The 17,135-nt window shown below is 46.4% G+C and overlaps 2 protein-coding genes across 8 annotated transcripts in view; both read right to left on the bottom strand.

Annotated features, from left to right (window-relative positions):
* Positions 1-641, bottom strand: part of MIX23 (mitochondrial matrix import factor 23) — a 66,500-nt gene extending 65,859 nt beyond the window's left edge. For all 7 annotated transcript variants that reach the window (XR_004371680.2, XR_012656907.1, XM_032765347.2 and 4 more), the window contains exon 1: positions 558-641. Coding sequence is in view for 5 of the 7 variants with exons in the window: in XM_032765347.2 (XP_032621238.1) it covers positions 558-608 (51 nt within the window). In the remaining 2 variants the exon portion in view is untranslated. The remainder of the gene's footprint in view (positions 1-557) is intronic.
* KPNA1 (karyopherin subunit alpha 1) overlaps positions 1-17,135 on the bottom strand; it is a 484,825-nt gene that overhangs the window by 305,443 nt on the left and 162,247 nt on the right. The window lies entirely within an intron of this gene.

Below are 17,135 nucleotides of genomic sequence, written 5' to 3'. Positions count from 1 at the left end.
CTTCAGCAGCAGGGAGCACCTGCCACCGAATAAGACCCAGAGCGGAAGAAGCTCCAGGGGCCCAGGCCCCAAGACAGATTTCCAGGGCCCCCCAAACGAGTAAAGGACCCCACTCCAGGGGCCCCGAAAAACTCTCGTGGCCGCCCCTGCGGAGCCCGGGGCAAATTGCCCCACTTGCCGCCGCCCCCGGGAGGCCCTGTTCGGGAAACACCCCTTGCTCCTGCCTGGCATCATGGGAGGAGGGACCTTGTCCCCACGCTCCCCGCTGGGGGGGGGGGAGGGGCGCCCACCTGCCTCGTTTCCCCTGCTCTGCGCGGGGAGGTGGGAGCTCGCGCCCCACTGTCAGGCAGGTTCCTGGGAAGGCGCCGCCGCTCCCTCGGCCCCGCGCGGCCGGCGGCTGGTGGGGGGCGGGGAAGAGGCCGTTTGCCCCCCAGCCCCGCGCGGGGCAGAGCCGGCTGCTCCAACCCGCTCCCGTCGCCTCCCGCCAGGCGCAGCGCCGGCTCACACCAGGCGCAGCGCCCGGCCACGGAGCGTTCCCAGGGGGACCCCGCTCGTACCTGGAACTCGGCAAAGTCCTCGCAGGTGCGGACTCCGCTGGGCGCCGCCATATTGGAGAGGCCGGGGACCCCGACGCCGGCCAATCAGCGCGAGCAACGCGTGGAGCGTCTGACGGGATTGGCTGGCAGCGCTCGAGGCCGGCCTTTGCAGAGCGCGCGGGGCGGGGCGGGGCGGCGGGAGTAGGGACGGGACGCGGGAGGCGCAAAGGGCGAGTGAGGCTGCCAGGATCGTAGTCCCGGCTGCCGGCATGGGCGTTTAGCTCCGCTGCTGGCTGGGCTGTGCCAGTGGCAGTGACGGGGGGAAGGGGGCGCTTATGGGAACTAGGCTCCGGGGGGCTCTGGGTGTCATTCAGCCTTCGTAGGAGCGAACCCTGGTGCTTAAAAGTGCCGGTGGCGGCAGCGCTACCCGTTGCCGCTGCTAGGGGAGCTGCGGGAACGGTGGCGCTGGTGGGAAACTTAAGCAAAAAGGCACAGGGTTTGCACAGCCACGTGCTATGCTCCCAGGGCTCGTGCAACCATTTAGGCAACCCAGGGCACTGGGATTGGGGCGGGGGGGGGGGGCATTTTCTTCAGCAGCAACCAAGGCAGCTGGCTCTTCGGCTGCTCCAGTTGCTGCTGGCATTTAGGTGGAGGGAGCTGGGACAGGGGAGCTTGGGGAGGGCAAGTGGCGGGAGGGCAGCATGCAGGGGAACTCCCTGCCGCAGTGTACCCCTGCCCCGCCTCCTCCCTGAGAACACTGGGGCTGCTTCACTTCTCCCACCTCCCAGGTTTGCGGCATCTAAGCTGATTGCTCACCCTGCCCCTGTTCCACCCCCTCCTTTCAAACGCTCCTCCCCCTCCATCTCCCCCAAGCACAGGGGTTCTCAAACTGGGAGTTGTGAGGTTATTAGCTGGCAGATTGTGAGCTGTCAGCCTCCACCCCAAACTCGACTTGCCCCAGCATTTACAATGTTGTTAAATTAAAAACACTTTGTAATACATTTATAAGGGAGTCAGACTCAGGCTTGCTGGGTGAAAGGGGTCACCAGTACAAAAGTTTGAGAACCACTACCCAAGCATCTCCAGCAAATCCACAGATATCTGCTTCATAGTCGCGCATGTGGCTATGGATATCCATGGATCATTTTTGTGGATAGTGGATCAGATGCGAATACAACCATACAGAGCTATACTTGCCAGTGTCCCCACCATGGTCTAGTAGCATTGGCCATGCTCCCAGTCTGCCAACTCCTGGGCAGCAAGGCCCACCCCTAGCTGTGGTGATTGAGGCAGAGGTGTCCCACCTTCTGCCCCACTGTGATGTAACACATACTGCTGCTGCTGTCGCTCACGAGCTGTCAGGAGAAGCACATGATGCGCTGCCCTTTCCCCCAATCCCCCTCTGCGCTGCCCCTTCTTCAGACCCCACCCCTGCACCGCTCCTTACACCCAGTCCCTGCCCTCGCGCCACCTCTTCCCTGCAAGACCCTGCCCCTTCCGCTTCCTCCCACCCTCTCAGTCACTAGCCGTTGTGAGACAGCTTGCTGCTGCGTATGAGGATATACATAAAAGACAGCTAGTGGGTCGGATCGCATGTTGATTCTGATGGATGTAGATCCACATTTTTGTATCTACGCAGGGCTCTACTGGTGGGTGGTGAGCACCCACTTTTTTTTTCCCTGGTGCTTAAGCCCCTGAGCACCCACAGATTCAGCGCCTATGCATCAGACAGTCTTTGAGTAGTACTTTGTTCCATGTGTCCATACTGATCCATAAGGAATACAAGAATTGAGGGTGAATTGTAACAAAAGTGGAGGAGGTGTTGGGGGGAATTCAAACATCTCCCCTGCAGCTCTTCACACATCTCTTAATAGTTTGTATAGACTAATATAAATAAACATTTAGAAACCTGCCTGATGTTTTAGTGGGTCCAGTCTACATTCCTGATCCTTCAAACACCTTTATGCAGATGGCTACTCCTTTTGTTGCCCTGCATCTTTGCAAGGGGTATGCTGCAACACACATTGCAAATATACAGCACAAAGGGAGTTTACATACACCAGTGAAAGCAGCACTCTGAGAGGTGGGGAAAGGGTGACAGTTTCTGAGAAAATAAAATGTAAGGGGTTGGAGGCTCAGAGGACTGACAACAGGATACAGAGGTATCAGGCAATAGTGAATGAAAGTCTCTCCCTTCTGACCTGGGAGAATGGGGAACTGGATTCTCTGTCATTTCAGCACCAGGGCTGGACTGCAGCAGGTTTGTTTAGTGTTTAGTGGTTTTCAACATTTTTTCATTTGTGGACCCCTACACATTTTTGAATGGAGGTGTGGACCCCTTTGGAAATCTTAGATATAGTCTGCAGATACCCAGGGGTCCTTGGACCACAGGTTGAAAACCACTGGTTTAGGTTATGTCTACACTACAGGTTATATCAGTATAACTTACGTGGCTCCAGGGGGTTAATAAACCATCCGCCTGAGAGACGTAAGTTACACCAATATAAGCACTGGTGTGGACAGCGTTGTGTCGGCAGGAGAGCTTCTTCTGCCAACATAGCTACTGGTGCTCATTGAGGATGGATTAATTAAGTTGAATGGAGAGCTCTCTCCCATCTATGTCACTGTAAGCTCTCTCGTGTAGACATAGCCTAAATGTGAAAGAAGGGGGCTAGCCTTCTCCCTCGTTATATCTGTCTCCTCCTACCCAGTTGTTGCTGGTAGGTGGAGCTAGGGAGGGACTGTGGCCAAGCTGCTCCCTGCACAATTTGTCCACAAGATACCAAGCAGTGATGGATGGGGACACCCACATCACAATTAGCTCTTATCTTTCTCCATCCTCTACCTTTCCTCATCTGCTAGTCCAGGTGGCAAGTTGTGACAAATGAGAACATGCCTCTTACATTTCCCCATCTCCTTGGTCCAGGGGGTTGTAAAATTGTGACAAATGGGAGTACTCCCAGCACAGTTTGCTATTCCCCATCCTCTGGTCAACAGGGTAGCAAGTTGTGATAGATAGGGACATCCCCATCACATCTACCATTGTGAAACCTCTATTTTAAATCTGGACACAAATAATGGTAGTTTTATCATTTGAAAAAGCACTCTACAGAGTTAAACCTGAGGGTTATTGTATGTAGAACCCTGAACGAAGGAGTTATCTCTTTTGTGACATTCTATACCTTGGGGGAGCATCCTGGAACCCCCATATTTCTCATTTTCATATAATCATGATCTTACATAAAGAAAAGCATGCCTTGTAAGGTATCAGGGGAAAGGTTATGATCTTCTGAACGTCATTTCTCTATCCATACATGTGTATCATTAATGCATATGAAGTTATGAGAATTGTGTTGTATGGTTGTCACTAAAACAAAAAAAAAGTTGGGGAACCAGCCAGATATTAGCTCCCCAGCAAGGAATGTAACCAACACCCAGGTGGAGTATCAATCAATCTATCAACAACCATTGTCCAGCAAAGGAGTTACAATGCAATGACTCAACTGCATGAGGCCACGCTAGGGAATTGCTCAACTTTGCCTGGAGACAGCAATGCCCCCAGACATGCCTGGACTTGTGTTTTCCAAGCACATGGACTAAGGATATAAAAGAGACAGAGTGGCCACATGCTTGGCCTTCTCCTGCACCCACCTATGCTGCAAGCAGCTAAGACACTGAGAAGAAGACACGACATCAACAGAGGAGCTTGGCCCAGTTTTCAAGGGTGAAATCTGTATACTAAGGACTGCAATATCCAGTGGGGTGAGAAAAACTGCTTAATCTAGTTGTTGCCCAGTCTAATAGGGTTGAGAGCTTAGCCTGCGTGGTTATATTTTATTTCTTTTGGTAACTAACTCTGACTTTTTGCCTATCACTTAATATCACTTAAAATCTACCTTTTATAACCAATATGTTTGTTTAATTGTTTATCTTTACTAATGACTTTGTATGAAGTGTGGGGCAAATCTGCTCGAGTTTGCAAAGGCTGGTGTATGTCCACTTTCCATTGATGAAGTGGTGAAGCAATTAATAAATCTGCATTGCTCATCTTCATCAATGCAAGATGGTATATTCCTGAGGTACAGTGCTCAGAGAGCTGGGTGTGGGGGTTGGCTCTGGTGCCTTTCTCTGTGTGATTCCTGAGTGGCTCTGGGAGCATTCATGCAAACTAGCTGGGTGTGGGGCTCCACATGCTGTTGTGCTGAGTGATAACAGCGTCTGGAGGCGTTTGCTGCTGGTCACTAGTGAGGCATTGTGAGAGACAGCCCAGGCTGGAGAGAGTTCAGGGGGGGCACAGCGGTGCAACCCGGGGATCCCGTCATAACTTTATTAGTCTTTTTCCTTTGTAAAATCCAGTAAACAAACATATAATACACACAAAACATTGAAAATAGTGTAAAGTGTTGTAAACAGTATTTGGAATACTTATGAATACCATTGACTTAAAGGAAGTTAGGCAGAAAATCTACCATTGTTCTTTATACAGACTCCCCTCGCCCCTCCCCCTTGTCACCTCTACACATATTGAACAAGTTCCCAACACAAAATTTGCACTTTTGTACTTTGGCACACATATATGAGTACATTGCTCTCTAATCTTATTTGAGAGACATTTTCTCAGGCCTTTTCCTCACTACTAAAACAGACATGCCTTATCCTCACTGTGTTTTTATCTCAGAATAGCTCCTGCATGTTAGCTACCCTGAAGTTAAAAGAAAACCCCAACTTTTTTAGCAGTAAGGAAAAGGCCTCAGGGCTGGATTCTCAAAGGGACATAGGCATTGTGGTGCCGAGCATCACAATGCCTAATTTTCAGGGACCTAGAAAATCAGTGGAACACCACTGAAATTTACAAAGCCTAAATTAGGCACCTAGGCTTAGGCTCCCTATGCAATGAATGGGAAAAGATAGGCACCTTAGAATGGGATTAACAAAAACCAGCATACTAGCCTAAACTAACCAATGGGAAATGCTGAGGTAAGGGGTATGTCATAAACCCTTCCCCCTCATAGAATTTGACACCTAAATCTGAGCTGCCTAAAGGTTCTTGTCTCCATTAACAATTCACAACTAGGAACCCCTCTCCTGGAGTCAGGCAGCTTAGAGGCCTAAAATTTCACTTGTAAGAATGTTAGGCCACAGGAGTCGGCGATGGTGTGGTGCCCACCTTATAATTTATAGTCCAATGGTTACAGCCTTAACCTAGGATGTGGGAGACGCCTGTTCAAATTCTTTCTCCCCCTCTACCAGCGTGGGGGAATGAACCATGGTCTCCCATCCCAGGTGAGTGCTCTAACCACTGCACTAAAAATTATAAAACAGGCAATAACACTGCCACCACTACCACCTCTTCTAGACAGATTTTGCATGGGAACTGATCCATTCAGCAGGCAGCCCCCGAGTATGCCTGCTATATTAGGTCTTGCATACAGGATAGGCATTTGTCCACCTATCTTCCCTCGATTGTTAATTGCACTGGGGCTTAAGCGGGAGATAGGCATCCAGATACCTAGAGTGAGGCAGCAGTGCACATATTCAGAGGCAGCAATTTAGGCACCTACGGAACTTTTGCACTGGAAACGTAGGCACTGAGTGAGTTTGGGCACCTACAGGATTGATTGGGAGTTTTGTGAATTCCAGTGGAGCTTAGAACTGGGATGTAGGCACCTCAATCTATAGGTGCCGATATGTACCTGTGAATCTAATCCAAGTCTCTGTAATGTGGCCATAATATGTAGTATACGTAGTGGGCTTCTTCAGATCTTGATAAGAATGTCAGTGACCTCCTTTTATTCAAAACACTTCTCAGTGTCATCAGCAAACCCATCCCTCACAGCAGATGTGCATGCGCTTTCATTGATATCACATGACTATCTTAAGCAGATATATTGATAAAATTTCCCCCCGAGGCCTGACTGGCTGAGCTATCAGGTCAGTAAATGGGATGTGACAGTGCAGGTGGGTTGCCTGCAATGAAAGCTTCAGAAACAAATACAAAGCATGTCTAGTAACAGCTATACCCTATTTCTGGATGTTTCTGGATCAGGTGATTAGCCCCGCACTTTGCACATGTGCTGAGACACAATATCTCAATGTTTTAAGTGAGCCGAAAATAATTTTATTACAGCCTATCAGACCTTTCTGTATATTGCAATCATGGACTCATTTGTATTTCCATCATAATGTAGAAAGGTGTAAGAGACAATGCGGTGTTTGTAAATTAAATTTTCCAGGAAGCACATAGTTAGTGAACGATAAGGTTCACATCATGTGTGGTTAACAAGCAAGTATAAGCTGAGATCGAGGAATCTTTACAGTTTGAAGCGCCAAAAATGTGGATCAGTTGATTCATTCTAATGGGACAAGAGTGCCACCACTCTAGATCTGTTGTTCATAGAAGGGATCATTGTATAAGTAGGCCAGTAACCTCCATAGGCCCAGCAGGATATACCACGATACTATCAGGTCTTCATTCTCTTGGTCATGACAAATGCCTTGGCCAATGCAGGGCAGAGAGAAGAAGCGAGTTCAGCTTAACTTCGTTGACTGAAATAACACAAGGCTCTGGTGTTTGCAGCCAGACCAAAGGTAAAATGGAAAAACTCAGTCTGCAAAGTTCTTACAGTGCCAATTGCTGCAGGTTAGTTACCAGATAAGAAATGGACTTTATCAAGGTTTGTGAAAACTGACTAATGTAAACAAAATATATTGGGAAAACTGCTCTCAGAAACAGAACCATTAACAAGGAATGTAAATAGCTTTATGCTGACTAATAGATGCATTCAGCTCACAAGCAAAATGTATGAATCAAATCATGGAATTTGGTTTTTGTAGCTATAAATGTGTTTAAAAATGAGATGTTATGTAACCAGAATAATAAAGTGATTACTAATGGATAAGCATCGTACATTATATTTGGAATTCTATACATTCATGCTGAAACTATACGATAATTAGGTGCTGTAGCTTTGCATAACTCTTGCTCGGTATACCGCAGGAGAGTACAATGCTTGAGAAATACACTCAACCTTCCAGCCTTTAGGTATTCTGCTATGCTTGTCTGCTGTAGATCTTCCATCTTGCAAATATGTGTGGAGCCAGATAAAGTCTATAAGGTTTATAGCCACGAAAGCTTATGCTGAAATAAATTTGTTAGTCTCTAAGGTGTCACAAGTACTCCTGTTCTTTTTGCGGATACAGACTAACACGGCTGCTACTCTGAAACCAAGGTTTATAGTGTAAGCCAATATGATATACAATATTATATACAATATCACATGGTTTTGTATACCTATTAATTTTATTCATGTTAAGCTCTTCCAAAATGCTTTTGCCTACATTAAACTGTGTAATCAAGGGAAGATGTGAAGAATTGTCATCTCAATGTTAGTCATAAAAACATTCCAAAGAACAAGGACAATACAAACAATGTTGCTGATGCTTAGTTAACATGCCCTCTGTACCAAGCTAACACTGGTAAAGGATGTCTCTAAGGTTTTGTTGGCTTCTGGAATATACTCATAAACAGGATAATAACTGAATACAAACTGCAGGGGCTGTGCAAGCCTAGCAAAAAGTCTTCAAAATATGTCAAAGGTAATAGATAAGGAGGATAAGAAATAATGCAAAGAAATGGTGAAACCCTCAAGGCTAGTATATATGGAGGCAGAGTGAAGCTCAGAGTGAGTCAGTTGGCCAGCCGCCCAACTATCTCCCAGAACTGTGGTAACATATTGTTCTTCCTTTCTCCTTGCTATTTTAATCTTTGACTAATAATCTTTGATTAATAAAGTTGATTAGGCCTATTTATTTGACAACTCTTGTTATCAAATTAAATCAAACCTGTATCAAATTTTAACCATAAACCATGTATTGAAATTTTGTCATGCTAAAACTGATATCTGTAAAATGCTGTAGAGGCTTTAAGATGAGTGCTCCATTGCTTTCTTCCTTCTCTTTGGATCTAAAAAAATCAAATGTGGGTTACACTTGGACATTACAAAAATATTCAAGATAGGTCAAAAGCTTGATGATTTACAGTGTTTTGGGAAAGGATTCCTACAATCTTCTATGGTTTCCCTGACTGCCATTGTCAAAACTAAGTCACTGTTGAATGAGTACATCCACATGGGCTTTAGGAGTTGTAGCTTATGTGCATTAACTTTACACCCTCTCTGTGCCTATGTAGACAAACCCTTAGTAAGTAAAGGGGAGGGAATAAAGGACATAGAGGGGGGTCTGCAGAGATTCAAATGCAAATAACTCTGATGACAAAGGAGCAGTATTACATGTAGAGCCATGAACAATTATGATGCATTTAACATCTAAGTCAGCATTACAGTCTGTGTCCTCAATGCTGAGAAAATGTATATTGTTACCATGATGTAGGGTCGCCAGATGTCCTGATTTTACAGGGAGAGTTCTGATATTCTAGGCTTTGTCTTATATAGGTGCCTATTACCCACCCCATCCCCTGTCCTGATTTTTCACACTTGCTATTTGGTCACCCTACCATGGAATAACTAACATGCATTAGCTCTCCCACTGTAAAACCACAGTGGGGACAAGGCACTTTAGTTTCACTAAAAGGCAAACTAGGTGAGCTCATCATTGTGCCCTTCCCCCCGACCAATGCAAAGGAGTAATAGAATACTTCGTTTTTAAAAAAATCTTTGATTTTGGCTGTACAAAACAGTAAACTTGTCAGAATGAAGAACATCACAACTGTGGTGGTCAATCTATTTTGGGGTTGTACATCTATGATTAGTAAATATTACAGTAGAAGTTTACCTTTGAAAAAGATTTCATTCAAGAAAGGCTCCTTAGGGCCAGATTGCTGAAGGTATTTAGGTCACTAGTGGGATTTTCAAAAAAATCTAGGTGCTTTCAACCTTTAAAAATGTGGCCGTTAATGAATATTTGAGAATCAATTTCTGTACACAAGTGGCAACATGAAAAAGCATTAGCGGGGTACATAGAAAGGCAAAATAACACTTGACAAAGGAAATTCCATTGGCAGATCAAAGGAAACTGAAGAAGTTTTGACACCAACCCATGAAATCAGTTAGCCTTGAAATCATATGATTTAAAAGAACCGAACTTGTATTATAAAAAAATAAATATAAATTACAAAATTTCAATAAAATAAAATAAAATAAAAATAGGAAGTTTTGTACTAGAAACATTGTGAGATGTGATTGCTGAAGCTACTAGCAACTATTAATATTTTCAATAATTATCTGCTACTAAAATAGAAATAGCTGTTAGTAGCTTCAGCAGTCACATCTCAGTGTTTTTCGTATAACATCGTATTTTAATTGTGATTTTGTAATGTACAATTTTTAATTCCAAATGTTTATTCCTTTTTCTTTTCATTTCTCTGCATAATGTCAGAAAAGTTAAATGAAGAAGCGCTAACCGTAATAAAAATGACATTTTAAAAAGTAAATAATGTAAAGGCATGAAATTGTATTTTCAGTGGATTACAAGAAAAAGGCAGTCCAATTCAGGCAATTAGAATAGCAGGTAGGCTAAATTCGTGAACTAGGTGGCTTCATGCAGATATATAGGCTGAAAGGGAGCCTTTTAAACTCTAAACTAGAGCCCTGTGCAGATACAAAAATGTGGATCTGCATCCAATCCACATCCACCAGAACCAACCCGTGATCTGACCCACAAGCTGACTTTTACCTGTGCCTGCATCCGCAGCAGCAAGCCTTCTCACAAGGGCTAGCGAGGCTGGGGGCAGGACAAGCGGAGCTGAATGAGCAGGGGCAGTATGGGGGCTTAGGGGCAGGGTCACGAGGAGAAGGGGTGGCATGGGGTGGGGGGCTGAGGGGAAAGGGACAGTGCATTGCGTGCTGCTCCTGGGGACACGCGAGCGACAGCAGCAGCATGTGCATCACAGCAGGGTAGAGGGTTGGGGTGCTGGAGCCATGCCCACTCCAATCTTCATGGCTGGGGGTGGGCCCTGCTGCCCAGGAGCCAGTGGGCTGGGAGTGCGGCTGGTGCTGCCAGGCTGGGCCATGGAGGGGATGCTGGTGCTGCCTGAGGGGCCTGAGCCACTGGACAGGAAGCAGCACAGCAAGCAGGTGCTAGACACCCCAACCCCAGCTTCCTTCCCAGCCTCAGCCACTTGCTGCTGGTCACCATCCCTGAGTGTGCTGTATGCCACCACCCCCTGGCTGCCTAAGCCAGATGCCGCAGGACAGGTGCCACCAGTGAGTAGAGCCCTGCACAGCTGTATACGCATCCGATCCATTATCCACAAAAATGGTCTGCAGATGCAAAAACCACTTAGGGCAATTATATATATTTTTAATGAGGTGCATGTAAAATATCTCATCAAATTTCATCTCTATTACCAGCACAATCTCTCATTTCAGATACAGAAGCAAAGCAGGACATGGTGCATTTACAAACCCAGCCGTGGGAAGCAGGTGCTAAGATGCACCATCCTGACAGGGGGGAAATCAAAGCCCCTGTGCCACCTGCACCGTCTTTCTGTAACCAGTACCCATGGCCAAAGAGCTGGAACTAGGGATGCTACCACACCCCCTGGTTTGAAGTGGTTCCCACCTGTGACATTGCATTCCATATGTTTATGGAAGTATGCTTATGAGTGTAAATATAATGTAACTGGAATATGCTTTATGCAAAAGGTCTCTTGTAAGGTATCATTACAAAGCTTATAATCTGTTGAGTGTGTTCATCCTATTTGTATGAATGTATCATTCTTGTATTTGAAGCTAGAAATATGAAGTATTACTCTGAAGTCCTACTGTAACTATGCAAAGTGTGGGTCATTAATGGTGGCTTGGAATCTTGATGGCTCCCATTAACTAGGACAATTGGTTGTAAATGGCTCTGTTTACTTGTAAGCCTTCCTGTGTTCATAAAGAACGGAGGCCTGGGGTCTCATAGGACATGTGATCATTTCACCTGGTACTGGAATCCATCTTAAACCTGGTGCTTTTCCATTTAGAAAAAGGGATGGGGACTCAGAGAGGCAAAAGATTCCCGTCTTGTGCCAAAGCTATAAAAGCGGGTGGAACAGAACAAAGGGGGCTGCCAGTCATGAGAAATCCCCTAGTTACCATCTGAGCTGGAGCTAACTAGAACTGTACCGGGGAAAGGATTGGACCCAGGCTAGGAAGGAGTCCAGTCTGTGAAAGAAGTTTATTGGAACATCTCTGAGGATGAGATTTACCTGTATTCAGTTTCTTAAATGTATCAGGCTTAGACTTGCGTGTTTTGTTTTATTTTGCTTGGTTCTGTCTGTTATTACTTGAAACCACTTAAATCCTACTTTTTATACTTAATAAAATCACTTTGGTTTATTAGTAAACCCAGAGTAAGTGATTAATACCTAGGGGAGCAAACAGCTGTGCATATCTTTCTATCAGTTTTATAGAGGGTGGAAGATTTATGGGTTTACCCTGTATAAGCTTTATACAGAGTGTCAGAGAAAAACATAGTTCTCACTCTGGTTGGGTGCAGCAAAGTCAGATACTTTATCCTCAAGCAATTGCATAGAGGGAGGGAGTGCACTAGGACACAGGGTTTCCCTCTCCTAGGCAAGTCTCTCTACAGGTAAATAATTACAGCAAGCATTTATACCTTTTGTTACATACAATAATAAGCAACAGCTGCATTTTGTTTGTACATAGGTCATCTTGATATCTTATTTTTCTCACTTATTTAGACTCTAGTCTACATTCCATATTGATCTACACAAGGTCGCAACAACTGCTCACAAGTTCTTTCCCACTCGACTCACACACTCCTTGCTTCTACAAATCTCACAATATTAGGGTTACAGCTAGCGACTCTTGCTCACAGAGGAGACTGTTTGCATTGAAATCCCTGTCAACTCCCTGTCAGTTCTTGCTCTACTTCTACAACAGTAAAACAGATTTATATGGGGTTTGGAGCCCATTGGGAGCTGGGTGTCTGGATGCTGGAAACAGGAGTACTTGTTGAGCAGTTTTTGTTTAAAGTTTGCAACTTTGGGGGTGTGAACCAGATCTGGGTCTGTGCTGCAACAGACTAGCGTGTCTGGCTCAACAAGGCAGGGTTCTGGAATCCCAAGCTGACAGGGAAAACAGGCTCAGAGGCAGTTTCAGAACATCAGATAACAGTCCCCAGGGTGTCTCTGTGACTGAACCTGTCACACCACCATCATATACAGGGTTTACAGTTTGGTTCATTGACTCTCAGCTCCCATGACCATGGCTCACCCCACCTATTGAGTTTTATTCCCTCTGCCACCACCGTCTCTTTCCCAGCTCCTTCCTAGGGCTACCAACCCTCCCAGTTTCAGCAAGAGTCTCACAGAATCAGGCCTTATCTCCCAGAGGCCACTGAAGCCAGACTGGGAGATTTTAGGCTGCTAAAAGCCCCGGAACTGAGGCCAATGAGAGCTACGGGGGCATCTCTTGCAGGTCCAGGCAGTGCATGGAGTCATCTCCCAACCCCGGAGCCACAGGCCCACAGAAACATGCCAGCTGCTTCTGTGAGCAGCGTGGGGACAGGACAGGTAGGGAGCCTGACTTAGCCCAGCTGTGACAGTGCCCGAGAGACAAACGCCTCCTGGCCGCAGCCCATACCCGTCACCCCCTCCTGCGCCCAAACTCTCTCCCCTAGCCTGCATCCCTCACGGGCTCCACATCCCTGCCTGGTGCAAGTGAGGGAGGGTGGAGGGATACAGTGAGCATGTTGTGGGCAGATAGACTACTGAGGCAAACAACAGTGGTCCGTGCCCGGAGTGCTTCAGCTCCAATAAACACACCGAGTTGGAGAAAGCAGCAAAGTTTATTTGAGATCTCAAAGTGGTGCTGGGAGACTTGTCCTGCCTCAAATCCAGCACGAGTTAATACAAGCAGGTTACCCTTTTTATACTTTACCTCTAGCTAAGCCGTCCCTTTCCCCTCCCCCTTCCCCCCCATAGCAATTATATCAATCAGAGTCATTAAACTGTTAGACTCAAAATTGGCGACTACAAGTCTAGTTCGTTAGGCCCTCTCCTTTGAACCACTATCTTGTCCTGTCCAGAGGTGTTTTATTTCACTCCCTTGTGGCAGAAGTATGCAGGCTTCATTATTTATATCTGCTCCATACCAGTTCGAGCGGCCTTGTAACTGATAAAGCTGCGGACACCTGGCCTTTTGTTTATTTATTGGCCTGCTAGGTCGATTAGAGTTTAACATGGAGGGACTTTTGCTCATGAGAGGCCTAAGGGAAAACTCCATATTCTTATAGCCTTTACCTTTTAAAATTACTTAGAATAATGCTTAGTGACACTTAGTGACCTCAACAAGCAGGCAGGGCCTTGGGGAACAGGTAGGAAGGGGTGGGGGCTGTGTAAGGGTATTTGGGTATGTGTGATTAGACACCTGGCAACCCTACTCCTGCCCCTGCAACTCGTTTCGCCCCTGGTCCCCTCCAGCCCCTGCCTCCTGCTGCTGGACTCCCCTGCCCTCTCACCCTGTCCCCAGCACAGACTCCGCCCCCACCGCGGGGGGGAGGGGCAGCCCCGGGGACGCTACTGCGCATGTTCGCTCAGGGAGGGCAAAGCCGCAAATCGTCCTGGGAAGGGCTTGGAGCGGAATGACCCTTTCTCCGGCCCGTCGCTCGGAGTCGCGGCTGGCTAGTGACGTCGACGCGTCTCTGCCCCGCCCCCGGCCCCGGCCCCGCCCCCGAGATTCGGCCCCGCTGCGACGGAGGTTGGACGCGCCCGAGGCCNCGCCCCCTGCAGCCCGGCGGTGCCGGGGGGGTGGATCTCTCTCACCTTCCCTCCGAGCGGGGCCCCCCGGGGCAGGGGCAGGGGCCGGGGCCGGGCCGGGCCGGGCAGTGGGGGAGCGGAGCCGGGCGGGGGGGGGGAGGGTTAAGCGTTGCCGGCCGTGGCGGGTTAGCGCCTGGCCTCGGGCAGAGACCCCGCGCCGGGCGGGTTTCAGACCCGGGGCAGCGATATGATCCAGTCGTGACCGGGGGTAGCAGGGGGCGGCATGTGTAGGCCAGGGGCCTGGGCGGGCGTTGGCACCTGGGCGCGAGGGGGAAGCCGGGTTCAAGAGAGCAGGTGGCTCTTTTAGTTCCAGTTTTCATTGCCTGACGGCGCGTGTCACTCAGTTTGATACATTCAGACTTCATGGGCCCACGCTATATTCAGGACAGAGGCTCCCTTGAAGTAGGGTCTGAAAAGCCAACTCTGCAAGTGTATTTCAGAGAGTGGTGGAGACAAGTAACATCCCTTCCGTCTTTTCTTTCTAGCTTCGTTCGGTGGGGTGTCACCTCTCCTCCTGAATTTGTTTCCTAGGTGCATAGTTTAGCAAATGTTGCACCCCTCTGCCCCCTGCTGTACCCCAATTTCTGACTTCTTGACCCATTTTCCCTATCTGCTTCCAAAGTGTCAGATGATGTTAAACCTGCCCTACATATTAGTCATGGGAAGTGGTGAAACTCAGGAATTAATGGCAATTTTAAAAATGTCCCTGCTAGTAATGAAATATTTTGTACTGTGTGCTTCTGTGTAACATTTAAAATCTCAGTGTGGTTAAAGGACTGGAAGTGAAAATGTGACCTGCACTCTTCAGAGGTAAAAATCTATCCCTCTTTTCCACCAGTCCTCCTATTTTGATGACTGCAACGAAAGATCATCCTACTAACAGCTTAGTCTCTTGATTTGTGGCATAGATCAGGGGATCCCTAACTCTTTGCCTGCATAAGCCCTTAGTTGCAAAATGCGGTTGCCTGCACTTAAAATGCTGCAGCAGCACAGTTGCACCCCTGCAGGGAAGATGCTACCTTTAATGACAGGAAGGTTTCTCCTGTTGGTGTAGCTATTCCATCACCCTGAGAGAGGGCAGCTAGGTCCACAGGAGAATTCTCCTGTTAACCTAGTGCTGTCTACATTGAGGGTTAGGTAGGTTTAACTGCATCACTTAGACATGGATTTTTCACACACATGAGCAAATTTCCTAGCATAGACCTGCCCTAATTGTTTCTTGTGACCCCAGTCAGCAACAAAACAACTTAATTACCAAAGAATTTACACATTAAGTATGTTTAGTGTGCCCTAATGTCACACATGCACTTGCATGTTGCGACAGAGCTTCTTGAAGTCCAGCAGTGTGATAGATATTGCACATCTAATCTCTGATGTGACACCAGTGGTAGATTGATACCAAAACTTGATAGACAGAAGTGCGCTGAATCCAGCTTCACACAAATTTGTTCTGGCAAATGACATCCTCAATATCAAGGTGCATGTTGAGATATTCAGGATATTCATTCTTGGAAGTGAACCAGAACGTCAGGAGAGAAAGTTGGGCGTAAGTTCGATCACAGGAAATTTCAGTGAGCTGTTCAGTTTCAGTTGCTGGCAAATCCATGGCATCAGGCTTGAACTGAAATAGGTTTTGCATCCAGTCCTATTCTCACATCTAAGTCCTAGTCCATAACCACAAGACTATTCTTCTTCACTAGTGTATGAAGCTTTTGCCTATAGGACCCTCACTAAAGTGTCCTAACAACAGTACACAAATTTAACTCTGTGATTTCAGACTTTAACTCACTAGCTTTTAATCTTTAATGTTACTGCAGCTTTCATTTCTTCTTTGTTCAAAAGCAATATTGCCAAACCAAAGCATTCAATAATTATGAATTAAGCCTCAGAAATAATGAAATTTACTTACAATCATGAGATGATTTTGGGTTCTTATTTGCTTTCTAGTTTTTGAACCTTCAAGGTATACTTGGGTCATAAGTTTCAAGCTCTGTGTGACCGGGAAGGCTAAAAATTTACCTTTTTTTTTTTTTTTTATGTGAAAGCTGAGATTCCATGTAATCACTTGACTCCACATGTTAGAGTTTTAAGAAAAACACCAAATACTGTGAGGCTTGGTAATACTGTAGAGTACAGCAGTGTGAGCTAATATTCCAGGCACAGTGGCCTTAAAGGACTTGCAAAGAAGGGAATCGGATTGTGTCCTTTTGTGCTTCTTTATGAAGGCTTGAAAAGGTGTGGTGGTGTTTTTTTTTTGGTTTGTTTTTTTAAGTTTGGAGGGGTTTTTCTGCTTGTTTTTTATATTAGATGTTCAGGTTCTGTCGTGGCTGGAAGGAGTTATGTCTAGAGGTCTAGTGAAAGGTGACATCACAAGAGCCAAGAGAATGAAAGTCACGCTGCCTTTTATTTTGTTGGCCACACTTAAAATTTTGGAGGGGGTTTGTTTTTCCCCTCCCCCTCTTAATACTTGTTTAATGACTGACATTTTGGGTCAACAAAGCCTTTTTTAAAGATTCAGCACCCTAACCCTTTCACTTAAGGAGTCACAGTTAACAATAAACATTCCCGAGTCCTCCCAGAGATCTTACAGCAAAACCAGGGAAGTTTAGACTTAACATTCCAGGTAATTCTAAGGTTTAAAATAAAAAAACTGGGGGGGACACCCTACTTGCTAATCCGGCATAAGGGGTAAAAAGGGCACAAGCCTCACTTCTTTTTTTAAAGGTGCCTTGCAAAGGATTTTTAGCACCTGAATTTTCCTCATTATAACTTTTCTAACAGTTTATAGATTTTTAAGGCTGGAAGGAGCTGTTGTC

Source organism: Chelonoidis abingdonii, chromosome 1, assembly GCF_003597395.2.
Source record: "Chelonoidis abingdonii isolate Lonesome George chromosome 1, CheloAbing_2.0, whole genome shotgun sequence".
NCBI lineage: Eukaryota > Metazoa > Chordata > Testudines > Testudinidae > Chelonoidis > Chelonoidis abingdonii.
Note: the sequence above shows the minus strand (reverse complement) of the source record. Positions and strands in the feature narration are given on the sequence as shown.